The sequence below is a fragment of the Phaseolus vulgaris genome, chromosome 2 (genome assembly GCF_051622355.1).
Source record: "Phaseolus vulgaris cultivar YP4 chromosome 2, ASM5162235v1, whole genome shotgun sequence".
In the NCBI taxonomy this organism is placed as follows: domain Eukaryota; kingdom Viridiplantae; phylum Streptophyta; class Magnoliopsida; order Fabales; family Fabaceae; genus Phaseolus; species Phaseolus vulgaris.
In genome coordinates, this window is record NC_143499.1 from 26,079,014 (window position 1) to 26,093,073 (window position 14,060).

The following is a 14,060-nucleotide window of genomic DNA, read 5'->3' on the forward strand; positions in this document are numbered from 1 at the left end:
TCTCAGTAAGCATGCCTCAATTGCACATCTACTTTCCCTAATATGTTAAATGATGTGCAAGCCTAACACTTAATAGGCCTAAAACATGTGGATAATGCATTAACTAAGTTCAATAATGTTCAAGTTATTAAGTGTCAAAAGCTGAAAAATAAAGTAATGGATATATATGTTCCAGAACCAGAGAATGAAATAATGTGCTGTCTCAAGATAATCCCAATTCCTAGATGATAAAAAAATTTCGGAACTGAAAAATTAACCACTCAAATTGTATAAAATAAATCACTGAGAAATATAAGACAAGTGACGATAATTTGACGCCACTATTTTTCTCTTACATTGGGCTCAAGTTTCCGAATAATCAACAGAACACTGGTACAATGAGGACCTTCGGCATCAATAATGTTAGCAGCTTCATGTGTAGTTTTTGTGGGGTTGAGGAAAAAACTAGTACCCATTTATTTTTTGAATGTAGATTTGCATGGTTGTTGTGAAACCATTGTTACGTATGATTGAGGGTGTAGAGTACGTTTCACAACGTTCCACTGCTAAACTTCTCTCAGTTTAGGATCTATAATGTGTCTATTTTAGTAAATGAGGTTTGAGAAGTGATTTGGATCGCAATAGTCAAAGAGGTTTGGAAGCATAGAAACATGGTAATATTTAAAGGGGGTGTAGTGAATGTTTTTGCTGGTTCAATTAAAGGCTTGGACGTGGGTCACATCTAAGTCACATTCTACACTTTTTTTCTTTTCTGATTGGTCTCTTTACCTTTTGGTTTGTATGGAGATGGTCTCATGATATACTTTTTTTAGATGTAGGCTTGAACACCTTAAGTGTTTCTCTCTAGTCCAGCTAGGTGTTTTATGTTAGGCTTATTTGGGGTTTTGTCTAGTAAGGAAGGTTAAAGGTTGTGTTTATGTATAAGGGTTTAATCACTACTCAAGCGGTTCATATTTATTCATTGTTTATTATCAATGTTGGCAGCTTCAATTTTGTAACGTTGCTTTCAATTATTTAATTGCAAGATAAGCCATATAATGTAAAAAATATATGCTGAAATTTTTTTATTCCACTTCCATGTTAAAATAATAAAATTCTTCTTGTAATTTTTTCAATTCAGCTTTTTTATGGTTAATTTATTATTATTTTAATTATAAGTGGACAAATTTCATTTGAGAGAAAGTTGTATAACACATTTAGAATAACTTATTATTCGAGATATGGTTCATGAATATTTTACCAAAACCCAAAAGAATAATTTATTTGAAACATAAATCAGAACAAAACCCAAAAGAAAGCATACCAAACCGTACTTAACGGAATATTTTACGCATTAGGCAAAATATTTTAAGGACTTAGTGTGCATGAACAAATATCTTACTGTTAATACAATTCTTGAACTTAACCGAAATCGAGAAAGGTCATATCTAGGATTTGTAGCATCTATTTGGCAAACTAGTGAATGACAAAGTACAAGGTTTGCGAGAAATAGAAAAACATTTGTGTAAACTGAATTAGGATTTGTGTGAAAAAAACAACGTTCATTTTCTTAGTTCAGGAGAAACAGAGAGTGGATAAGCATGAAGCAGAGTTGGTGGTGATGGTTTTTGTAGTTTTGTTTTGATACTTTTTTCAAAATTTTCTTTAAGTAACACGTGCGTGCTCTCTCAATTATATATATATTATAGATTATAGATGTTTACACTTTACGTGGCAGGGCGAGGAAGCTTTCATTGCCACCTATTCACCATGCATCCCTTCAAACTCACGCTCTATTATCGTTGTCTTTGCACGCACTCACGCTCTTCTTCTTCCTTTCACTTTCCTTGCTCTTTTGGCTTTTCCTTCTGCTTTGCTCAATTGTAAGTCTCTTACTCTCTTCCTGCCAATGGTTTTTTCCACATTTCGCTTCTTTTTCCCGGGCTTTTTTTCATCCTTTTGGAATCTTCACGTTTCAAAGGTTTCATCTTCTCTTCTCTTGAACTTTCAGCTCACATCGAAATTCGCTTTCACGTTTTTCGTTATCTGGGCCTTGATCATTTCTGTGAAAGTTCCTTCTTCTTGTGAATTCATGGCCGTGGAACATATTTCCATTTTCAAGTTATGCCATTGCCCGTGGATGGTTCGTTTTATCATATTGACTTTTTAAAAATTTTCACATTTAACCTTATTCTATCAATCGCTGTTTGTGAAGTTATTTGATGCCATAACATTTGGTGAAGGTCCAAGGGTAAATGCTGATATAGTTCAAGAGAAGTTCCTATTTTTGCATTGATATAGGATACAGGGTAATCTACTTTGGCTTCTCTTTGGTGTTCCTTTCTGATTCTGGAAGTGGGTTCATTCTTTTACTGATTCATGAATGCAATAAGCACATATAGAACAACATACTCAGAAAAAGGTTTTCTGTGATACCCTTTGCCCAACTGGCATTATTATTGTTTATTGACTATTGGATTCTGAATTTGGGTTTCATCCATCATAGAAGAATTCTACCAATTGTGCAGTCACAGTAAGTTAAGGGATTTTAAGGGAAAATGGTGAGACCTTGATTTGATAATAAGTAGCCATAAAATAAGTATCATCATTCACCAATGTGGTGTATTCATCTTCAGCAAATACCCTTTGACATATGCATCTGTTTTGTAAACAATGGATTCAGTATTCTGCTTAAGTAAATATACACAATTCAATTATATGTAGGAATACTTTGTGTGAATCATTAATCTTTGTTGGCCCACGTCAACTAGTGATAAAGTACAGTATATAAGGTCAAAATACAGTAGGGTACAAATATTGCCTTAAGAAGACTGGTTTTGTGAACACATAAGCTTACTTGTTAAAATGGTATAAGAGTCATGTTGAAAAGTATATCATAACGAGATTCGTTAGGCTATTATGCCACCTATCGGATTTGTACTCTCCACCAAGGCAACATTGGTAAAAATTAGCTGTTTTGTTAGTGTTTGTAGTTAAAATCAAGACCAACTCCTAAATTTAAGGATGACAATTTGAATTTGATTTGAATTTTAGTATAATTCTTTCTAGCGATATATATAAACTTTTAGAATTGGACAAAGTAAAACTAGTTAGAGGGACAATTAGCTAAAGGAGAGTATGCGAAAAGGAGGCATTCTGTCTTGTATCATTTAAGAAGACTGAGCAATAACTTTGTTGTGAAAGGAGAGATCTTTGTGAAGTGGAAATCCTTAGAGGAGGAGAATTCTTTCTCCTATTTTCTGTCCAATTTCATTCTAGCAATGAAATCAATCGTTATCCAGTTTTTACTGTAAATCCTTTTTGTTGTAATGTGAGATGACTTTCCTATTTCTAGTATGAAGTCTTTATAGTTGCACAATTGCCACCTAAGGCATGTGCTTTACTGATTTAGTCCAGTGAAGCTAAACAATTTTCTGCTTATTTATGTTCACCCTAGCTATTTAGTCCCCAGTAATTTTTTCTCATGAATTTATTGATATTGCAGGATGCCGTATAGTGAAACACTATGGACATTTTCAACATGTAATGATTGAGGAGGAAGAGCTTTCATTTTACTGATTAATGGCATTGATTTTTGAGCTATTGGCCAACATAATTCTCTTGGTGACGAAGCCTTTCTCTCTCCTTAAACTGGCATTCTGGTTTGGTATCAAAATAGCATTAACTGTCATATATACTTGGACGGAGTTGATCGGGACTACTATTAGCTTCTATTTAAACATAGTATTAAGTGTTATGACATGGACATCTGGGCTTATCTGCCTGCCCGCAAGAGTTGTGAATGTCTTTCAAAGGGAGAGGCAGGTTAGTTTTCATTTGGCATTCATTTTCCCCTAGATCAAAAGATGTTTAATTTTCAATTACTAGTTTTGATTTCAGCATAGTACAAATTAATTTTGCTCAAATAAGATTTCAACAATTTCCCTCTCATAATGCTGAAGAATGGTATAGTTCTTTAGCTAGAGCTGGATGGATCATCCTTCTTCCCTTATTTATATTTAACTAACCCCTCTAACCAACCAACTAACTCATTAATATTTTAACCATCTTAATAAACTTCTTCTCCTTACATCCTAACAGTTTATGTGTTGATTGAAGTTTGAAGATTTAGCACTAAATATAGTTTAAGGGCAGATTAATTTTACTTACCCTTGGAGCAAGAAGATGAAGGCTGTTAGTATCAAATAAAATAGAAAAAGTGCAGTAGCTTTAAGTTGATAAAGAGATGGGAGAAGGAAAGTATAGAGACAAAAAGCTGGGAGAGGAGCACGACACCATAGTGAAACATTCCTTTGATAGGCTAAATACATGTTAAATTTTGTTTTATTGGGTTGGCATATGTTTTTGCCTGATGATCTTCCCCTTCTTTGAGCATCATCGTTAACAAGAATGGGGTGGGGTCAGTTGGTGCTGTTAGAGTGGCCCCAACCTTATTCTTCTCCAATTCTCCCTAGGCATGTAGTTTATCTTATTTTTAGATCCAATGGTGGTTATGTTGTTATTGCAGCTAGAACAAAAACTACATGGAATGCAGATAGATCTGGAGAATCTAGTGAGGGATAAGAAAAAACTTCAAGAACATTTTCAAATGGCTGTCAAAGAGCGCAGAATGATGGAGATACTATTAGCAGAGATTGAAGAGGAGCATGATATGGCCATTGCCAAAATTGAAAAGTTAGAGGGAAAGGTAAATAGTTTATATCCTTGCACCTGCGTTGTATTACCTGAATGTGATAAAACTTATCACTTGTTGATGCTACTTGTTGAAAGACTTTTACTTTTGAGCTTATGATAAGGTGAGCTTGCTAAATCCTTAATAAAATTAAAAGGTTGAGAACATTTTCTGTTATGAAGTTTATTTCAATATACATTGCATTCAAAAGTATAGTTTATTAGCAGGGTAACAGACGGAAGCAACTACTTTTAATCTATATCCTAGTGCTGGTTTGTTAGTTCTAGAAATTATAATTCAAGTTTTTACTTGGAAGTTGTAAACTATAAAATCAAAATACATTTGAGGTTTCAATATTTTTAAATGTGCCTAGTTGTATAGACTTAGCTTGTTGTTGACACTAAGTAACAAGCAAAATTTTAATATCTTAATATCTGCAATCATCAGAAATCAAAGTCAATACCATACTAATGTAAGTATTTCATAAAAGTCTACAAGGTTGACATATGTTTAGCTAAGTGCACCAAATTTAGTAGAAAACACTTGTATTTCTTCAATTTAACATTTTTTGAAAGTTGGCACAAGTTAACATGGTCAAATTATTGTATATAAGTATAAGTGAATGTAAATTTCACCTCACAAACTGATTTTACGAGGTTAAGTTAACGTTGGGTTAACAATTGATTGTGGGTTTTCTACTGATTGGATAATGAACCTTACTATCACTGTGTTGTCCAATTCTTATCTTTAACTTGAGCTTCTGGAATTGTATGCATGATCGAATAGTTTTTCCTCATTTGATGTCTTGTCTGTGACTCGTATCTCTTGACAGTTGCGGGATCAGATAAATGAAAATCTTCGGCTGAAAGAAATTCGAGGAAAGGGCTCCAAAGATCAAAGAATAAGTGAGAAATTCCAAAAGATTTCCCTTCATGATCTTCTAACGAGCAAAGATCTAGGTGAAGATGAGAGCAAAACCAGAAGTGACTTGCTTAAACTCTTGAAAACCGGTTCAAAGTCTGGGTTAATTAGTCCCGAAATGATCTCAAAGGATGTAGAAACAATGGAAACACTAGAACTTAACCATCATCGAGACATTGCTCTGTCACAATCACTTTTTACTGCCCTTATGTCACTTATGGTTGGAGTCACTGTGTGGGAAGCTGAGGACCCTTGCACGCCTCTTGTGGTGGCTCTCTTTGCAGTAGTAGGCATGTCCTTGAAGAGTGTGGTGCAGTTTTTGTCCTCCATTAGAAAGAAACCTGCATCTGATGTTGTTGCTCTTTTAAGCTTCAATTTGTTTATTCTTGGCACTCTATCCTACCCTACCTTACCTAAGGTTGCTCGCATGCTGGCACCACTAGTTTTGCGTCTTATGGATTAACCATGAACTGGTTTGATCTCTTTTTCTTTAGCTAGACATTGCTGCTTCTTTCCTATTCTGTTGTATGATATTATGTGCAGTATAAGCTGAATTTTTAGTTCTTTTTACTGAGGTGTGCGTCACTGCTTGTACAATATGAGGAATCTCTGTAGTTTGGTGTGTCTGTGTTGAGATATTCTCTTTTCTCAGTTTCCAGATAGGAAACCAGATTTTGTATTGTTTACAAATTTTAAGATCTCACTAAAAGCTTTTTGTTAACTTTGGTCAATGTTCAGTTGGACTGTTTAAAGATAATGTAGGTTTTAACTGGTGCAAAATTGTTTCATAGTTGCATTAAATATTCAGATGCAGCATCTGAATAGGATATGTACAAAAATATTAGCCATCTTAGTTGTTACCTTTCCCATTCATTATAAATTAATTCTTATACATGAAAATTACCAAAGATATCAATTGTTGATGACTTTAGGACTTAAAGAAGAATTGTTAAATCTATGAATTAATTACAGATTCTTCTTATATATAAATAGATATATGAGATGTCATTGTTATATTGTTTATGTTTATATAACCTCTCTTGTGATATATTTTACAGCATTAATTGTTTTTATCTCCATCTCTTTCTGTCATATATCAGTAATGTCATTTTGCTCTTGTTTCTTTTCTTTTCATCTCCTTGCATATGAGTAAAATAGGATTTCTTGTTTTGTCACTTTCTTAAAATGAAAAGATTTAAATCAATCCAAATCCATTATAAATAATTGTATGATACCTGAATTTGTGGCTTTTAGCATGGGGTACTAAAAGCAATGCATGAGTTGAACTTTACCAAAACCGTCAACATCTAGAGTTAGGACTTGCCTGCACTTTACAAGCCTTAAAAAGTTGAGGGCTCTATCCAAAATTCTGCAGCATTGTGCACAAAAATGAACAGATTTCCAAAGGGCAATCAGACATTGACATCTGTTAGGCAGGGATATGAGTAATTGGGGGGTCCCATGAGAGATACATTTTTGGTTGATTGTTGTATTATGAGGAAATATAGTAGTTGCACCTTTAAGTCTCTTTTATGGTAGGTCTAAATAAAGCAAGATGAGAAAATGTGGCATAAGGTTTGGCTAGTGTTGTAAGCATATTATTATATGTCTAGCTAGATCATTCCATCATCCCACTTTGCCACTCCTGTCACCATCTTTCTAATATTGAATTAAGAAGTGGATGGTCCTCACGGGATCAAGTTTTTTAAGATTCATTTCTCCTTTTGGTAGGGCTAAAGAAAGCACACATATTTGAAATTGGTGTTGGTTTATTTATTGATTGTTCTGCAGCATATGCTTATACACATTCCAATTGAAGCATGTGCTCTGTTTTGGGACACTTATCCATGAAAGGATTTGATTCATGAAATAACACTGACGCATGTACCGCACTTTGCAAATAAAATATAACACTTGTGCCACTACAATAATCTCAAGGTCTTCTTCTAGTTATGTGCTGCTACCTATTCTACTTTTGGCATATATTCTATTTCTATATGGTCTAGTGGTGTAGCTATGGAGTGAGAACTTAGCACCCACAACTTTTACCACCATCTCACATTATAAGAACACAATTATTTTAAGTAATGTTTTAACAAAGTTTTCTTAATGATATTTAACTCGATAAATGAAGATTATTTTTTGTGAAGTTGATAGTTATTTCCATTTCACAAGTTAGGTAACATTTATTTTTTATAAAGTTGATAGTTATTTTGATTTCATAAATTAGGTAACTTCTTTATTTTTTTTATAAAGTTGATAGTTATTTCGATTTCATTAGGTGACATCTTTATTTTTTTTAAAATGGGTATCAATTTATGTTTTTTTTTAGCCAAGTACATGGTCTTATATAAGAACAATTCTTACAGGTGACATTCTTGTATAAATATGGTACTTGGTTAGACGCTTAATTACAATTAGACGTGTTAACCTAAACTTTTTATGATTAAATAAACACTTACTTTTTAAGCAATTAAGCATAACATTAGATAGAGTTCCAGTAAAAATAGAGAAAATCTAAAGCATTTTAGGGTGTTAGTTAAAAAAAAATATAATTTATTAGTACTGGTTAATAATGTAATTAACTTGAACAATGTTTTTTTTTTTTACTTTTTATGATATGCATGTATATTAATATCTTGTAAATATTAATAAAATGACTTAATAAAGATTTTAGTATCATAATATAGGTTTTTTTTATATATATTATTTTGCTTTAAACTTATACTTTTAACTCGTGGATAATTATGACTCAACTACATGATAAAACTTTTTTATTATATATTATTTATCTTACACAATATTAAAATGCAACCTACATTTCACTTCAAGAAACAAATATCATTTAAACATATTTTAGACCTAATACTTTTTATGTAAAAAATTATTTTTTTTTCAAAATTCCAAAACTTAAGTTTTATGAACTTTTTTAGGTCAGTCTACCGACCTATTTTGATTATTCTATTGTGAACAACTTGTTTTATGAATTTTTTAGGTCCATCAACCGATTGATGATAGAAAATAATTTTCTAAATAGAAGAAAAAATATATTTAATTAACTACTGTGAAGTTTTTATAATAAAAAACCTTATTGCAATTGATAAGATAAAAAGAATTAGTAAATTATGTTAATGTTAAAATAACTTATTTAACAACTTTTCAAACAAAATAATAGAGTTTACTAATTTAGTATTATTGGATTTCAAGATATAAGAACTACTTAGGAAACTTTATTGAATTAATTCAACTATGCATCCAGAAAGCAAAAGCAAGACATAATAATTATTCTCACCCTTTACGACCTAAAAGCACTCAGAAACATAAATAAATTAATAGTTGATTAAAGAATATCCTAGCACGTCTTTCACATAAAGTGAATGCTCAAATTGTCAAAAGTTAATCAACCCATTAGACAATCAAAATATTACAATAACATAAAAGTAACTTTTACCTTGTCAAACACTACTTTTATTGTGCTCAAAATGCACTGCTTTAGCCATTCATTTTAACTCACTTTATGGTATATTTAATCTTAAGAAAGTAATTGATTTCATTATTTGGGATTGTGTTGAGTATGTGTTTCATACCTTTAAAATTGTTATATGTTGAAATTAATACTTTTACAGCTTTCAGTGTTTTATACTCAATATTTAATGACCATGTAAATGTTTTTACAATTATTATTATTTTAAATTGAGTATCTCACAAAAATGTAACTATCAAACTAAAATAATTACATGTCATTGTCAATTCAAAAATAATAAAATTATTATAAAGAACAAATTTATATGTTTATTATTAAAAATTCTGAATGTCTTTTGGAGATAACATTGGATAGTTACACTTTCAACATTTATAGATACTATGCGTGTTGAATATATTTTTCCGTAAAAAATTACAATCATTTTGTTATTGTATGATGAATAAAAATTACAATTATTTTATTTACAATATTTTTAAAATAAAAACTGTTTTTTTATAGTAAACTTGCTAGAAAATTATCCAGATATATTAATTTTCAATGGTGAGTTTAAGTTTTGGTTTGTATATGATTTATTGCTTGATTATCCATTTAATTATAGTCATCCACAATCCATAACTTAGTCTTGTACCAACTTTCTAGCATCATAATTTTTCACATTGCAATTTCAAATAAACCCATTTTTTTTTTTCACATTACAATTTCCCACACATGCAATAGCATAAAGGACAACAAAACCAGAGTTATCTAATTTAAACCGTGACAAGACTTCCTAATAAAGTTGTGATTCTAAGATGTAGTAAAAGAACATCAAAACCACATAGATTAAGATGCACCTAATTTATGACTTTGTTATATATGCATTCCTTAACAAATTAAAATACATAATAATTTTCCAATTTTTCCAATTGCAACACAACTATATATCCTTAAAACTCAAACATATCAGTACAAACAAAGGGTCTAACATTAGGTTATATTATAGTTTAAGATTTCATCTTACCTTTCCTAATACATGTAGAGTTGTTTATAATTACCTCAACATATAGATTATCATTAATCAATAATTTTGATTGGGTTCATTTTCATAACATTGATAACATACTAAATAAATAGTTAAATTTTCGACACAAACACTTCAATAAGAAAATTTTACTTTTGAAAATTTATATGTTATATATGTCAATTTTTTTACTCTACTAGAATAAATACTTTGTAATCGTTTGTCCTCTCAATATTAAAAATATTTAATTTCTTTGATATCACAAATTTCATATATCAATTTACATTCACTTTTGAAGTTGTTTTGTTTTTTATTTAACTTCAAGAAATTAAAATATTGTTTTTGAATCGACAAAGAATAATCACATTAAAGTAAAGCTTTTAAAGGACATTTCAACCCGTACACAAAACAAGTTCTATTAATTTTCTGCATTAGTTCTAAGTTACAACACAATTTTGACTAACAAAGATTTTAACTTACAAAGTTAATTAAGATAATAATTTAAACTTATTTCTTCAATTTTACAAAGTTTTTCTCCTCGAATTTAAATTCCTACTAATAACTTTATAAAGATAAATCATCAAACACATTATCATAATATCTCACATCTAGTTTAAAGTTCCCCTCACACCAAAATAAGTCTTTGTTGCACTTGATGACTTTATAATAAAAATACTCGTAGACAAATAGCTTAAATATCAATAATATAATTGCACTTGATGACTTTATAATAAAAATACTCGTAGACAAATAGCTTAAATATCAATAATATAATGTACACCAAAAATTAAGTTTTATTTATTTCACATGCAATAATTAGTACATTCAACCCTAATATATACCCATCCAACACTAATATATATATATATATAGTTTATTAAAATTAAAAATATTGTATTATTTTATTACATGTACCTTTTACCCTCCCTCAATGATTAATATAGTGTGAGAAAACTCATTTGTTAATTCATAGTACCACTCTCTTGTTAACACTGAGATGAATTTGTAAAAAAATCACCAATCAATTTACATCCCAAAGTATCTATACACATTTAGTTAACTTCTTTTCATATGTTGACACTGTTAGTATGCATGAAAAACAAATTTAAACATTATTTGGTATAAGTTAGTTCCTTTGTTAAAATTATATAATCTAATTTATCAAACACTAACAACTTGTTTATTATCAATTGCATAGAAATCATCTCTCCCAAAAACACATTATCCTAATTGGGAAATGTAAATTTATAAGTAAATGTTAACCAACTTTTTACATTACTTTTTAAATACATATATTTTTCTTAGTATGGAATTTCTTACATATATAGATTTTTTTTTTCAACCTCAACATAACATGAGACTTACTTGGTTTAATATCACTAAACTATTTCTACCATTTTTAATTAACTAATATAAACAGTATCTTCACAGTTTAACTAAGAGAACTCTTAATTAAAAAAATATATTACACTGTTATTCCTCTTTGAATAGTACAATTCACTTTCAAATCTCTAATTTGTTATGCATTCTATCATTTAGTATCATTATGAAAATAGTAAATCGTTGGAAAATTTAATGGATCATTTGCAAAAACAATCTAGCAAACCAATTACAAAGGTACATTTTAAGAGGTTCAAGAAAGCTTTTGAGTTAGGCCGGTTAGACTTTTTTTTTATTTTACATGAATGGTTTGTTTTCCTTAATTGTTGGTGATTTTTGATCTTTGAAGACCTGTTTTCTAATAATTATTTTTTTAAGAAGTTAGTGACAAAACTATGGGGTACATAGATTGAATCACTTCTAAAATGATTCTTATTTATTATTGATAAAAAAGAAAGTTTTTAAAAAAAAAAATTGATTCAAGATAGGCAACATATATTCTCTCCTACCAAATTTCAGCTTATTCACATTCCTTACATTAATATAGGCTACAAGTGAGTTCACTCAAGGTTTTGATCCAAAACCACTGAAACAAAACCACTAAAACTAAGAAATATGAGTTATGCACAAAATAATTTTATTCAAGTCCAAAAGGTATATTTGGAGTTGAAAAATAGTTTTTTATGATCAACTTGTGTATTTGAAAGAATTTAGGGTTTTTAGGTAGCTGACTTCTCATTAGGGTTTAAAGGTATTCATCAATTACATATAGTTTAAACTATAATTATTTTATTATATAACTTAAATAAATTTATTAATGTCTAGTGAATTACCTAATTAACATATGAATGATTATATATGAAAAAACTATTTAAGATAAAATGGAATCAAGTTTATAAAAACTAACAATCTTTATCATTAATTTCTTACATTGCTCCTGTTAGAAAAAAAAAAATTTACTTATATTTAGAACTTAGATATTCTATCATTGGAATAGGAGATTGAAGATTTGTGAATTCACCATAGGTCATCAACATTTATTACTATGATTCCAAATAGTTTCTTATTGTTTTTAGAAACTTATCCTCCATTGTTTATTTATTTTATTTAAAATTTAGTGATAGTGACCTAGGTACATACATGATAGGAATTTATATATATATATATATATATATATATATATATAATTTTTTTTTTCTGGATTATATCAATTGAATTTCTTAGTACAATTAGTACTGCATCTCACCTGCTTTAAGATAATGCATATCTACCAACAGCAAATTGCAGTAGGGTGGATGTTCTCCCCAAAATGGTGGACCAAGTGCACTACATACATAATCTTTGTACATGACAAATAAGAATGTTCCTAGTCTATTTTGTACAATTTATTGCATGACTTAAGAATAAACCTAAGTTTCTAAAGACTTTCCTTAAAAAAATAGTGTATGGAAGACATTGAACTTTGTAGCTAATATAATTTTAATCACAAAGGTTAAAATCTCTCAAGTTAAGTTTATAAGAGACTTTTTAAAATTTCTAACTTTGACTATATAAAAACATAGTTTTAATTTGTTTTCCTAGGATAGGAGAGATAAAAAAGAGTGTAGAAGATAGTAATTTCATTTATTTATTGTGTCCATGATATAGCATACAAGTGAGGTCCATAGAGGCCCAAACTAGAACTTGATGGGTAATTTAGTAAATGCAAGTCCAAAAGTGAAACGCTCCTCACACCTCAGAAAGAGGTTGCAGTTACAGAAACACACGCACGTGCAGCCACTTACTTCAACCAAATGGCATTACTTCAGTAAATCTATCTAAATCCAAGCCCGAATGCTAATCTCTCTCTGCCGCGCTTTGGTCTTCAAAAAAAAAAAAAAGACCACTTGCACAGTATTAATGCATCAGGGAGAGCGTGAGCAACCACGTGTTCCCATCTCCTTCGTCTGTGCTCTTTATAAATAACCTAACGCTAACCCAATCTTTACCCGGTCACCACATAGGGTGGGTTGGGGTTAGCTCCGCATTCTTCAACTCTTTCTCTCTCTTCCTCCTTTTGATGTAGAGAGAAAATAAGAGTGTGAGAAATTTGTTTGGTGGTTTACCAGTGAAGTCGATGCGATTACGTTGCAGATTTTGATTCTATCACTGTGCGGTCTCTAATTCGCTTGGTGCAGGTCGGGAACCTGTTTTTGCGCGAAATGGTGGAGTGGTTGCCGGCGGCGAATTGGATCCCGCCTTGCATCAACTGAATCGGAGGCCGCAGTGAAGGTTTGTGTGGTTATCCGGTGCTCAGATCTCATCTCCCAGATTCTACTACCAGTAAATCTTTTCCATTTTTTTTAATTTACTTCGATATCTGCTTATCAGATCCAGTCATAGATCCCCGATGCATAGAGTCTACGTCTTGGAAAAACATTTTTTCTGTAAGCTTCTGGTGTGTTTTGTCCTTGTTTGGATTTTTTTACTACTTGACGTGCTTTGTTTCATTGATTATGAGGAAAAAATCATATTCAAACTAAAATAATCATGGATGTCGCTATAAGGTATGTGATTCAGTGATTTCAATTTGCTTGAAAAAAAAAACAGAAATTGTTTGAGTT

The 14,060-nt window shown here is 30.5% G+C and overlaps 1 protein-coding gene and 1 long non-coding RNA gene across 5 annotated transcripts; both read left to right on the top strand.

Annotated features, from left to right (window-relative positions):
* The first annotated feature begins 1,726 nt into the window (after nt 1-1,726).
* Nucleotides 1,727-6,314, top strand: LOC137811103 (coiled-coil protein). 4 transcript variants are annotated; one of them, XM_068612693.2, is made up of 6 exons: nt 1,727-1,862; nt 1,991-2,122; nt 2,223-2,288; nt 3,485-3,804; nt 4,508-4,687; nt 5,505-6,314. In XM_068612693.2, exons 4-6 carry the CDS (start codon nt 3,562-3,564, stop codon nt 6,054-6,056), a joined length of 975 nt encoding a protein of 324 aa, XP_068468794.2. In that variant the 5' UTR covers nt 1,727-1,862; nt 1,991-2,122; nt 2,223-2,288; nt 3,485-3,561; the 3' UTR covers nt 6,057-6,314. The 4 variants fall into 4 exon arrangements, with proteins under 4 accessions (XP_068468794.2, XP_068468792.2, XP_068468793.2 ...); XM_068612691.2 differs by lacking the exon at nt 2,223-2,288; XM_090298437.1 differs by lacking the exon at nt 1,991-2,122 and having other exon boundaries at nt 1,790-1,862.
* Nucleotides 6,315-13,443: 7,129 nt separating this feature from the next.
* Nucleotides 13,444-14,060, top strand: LOC137811105 (uncharacterized). Its single transcript, XR_016518564.1, has 2 exons — nt 13,444-13,728; nt 13,828-14,060. It is a non-coding gene; the product is annotated as an uncharacterized LOC137811105 (long non-coding RNA).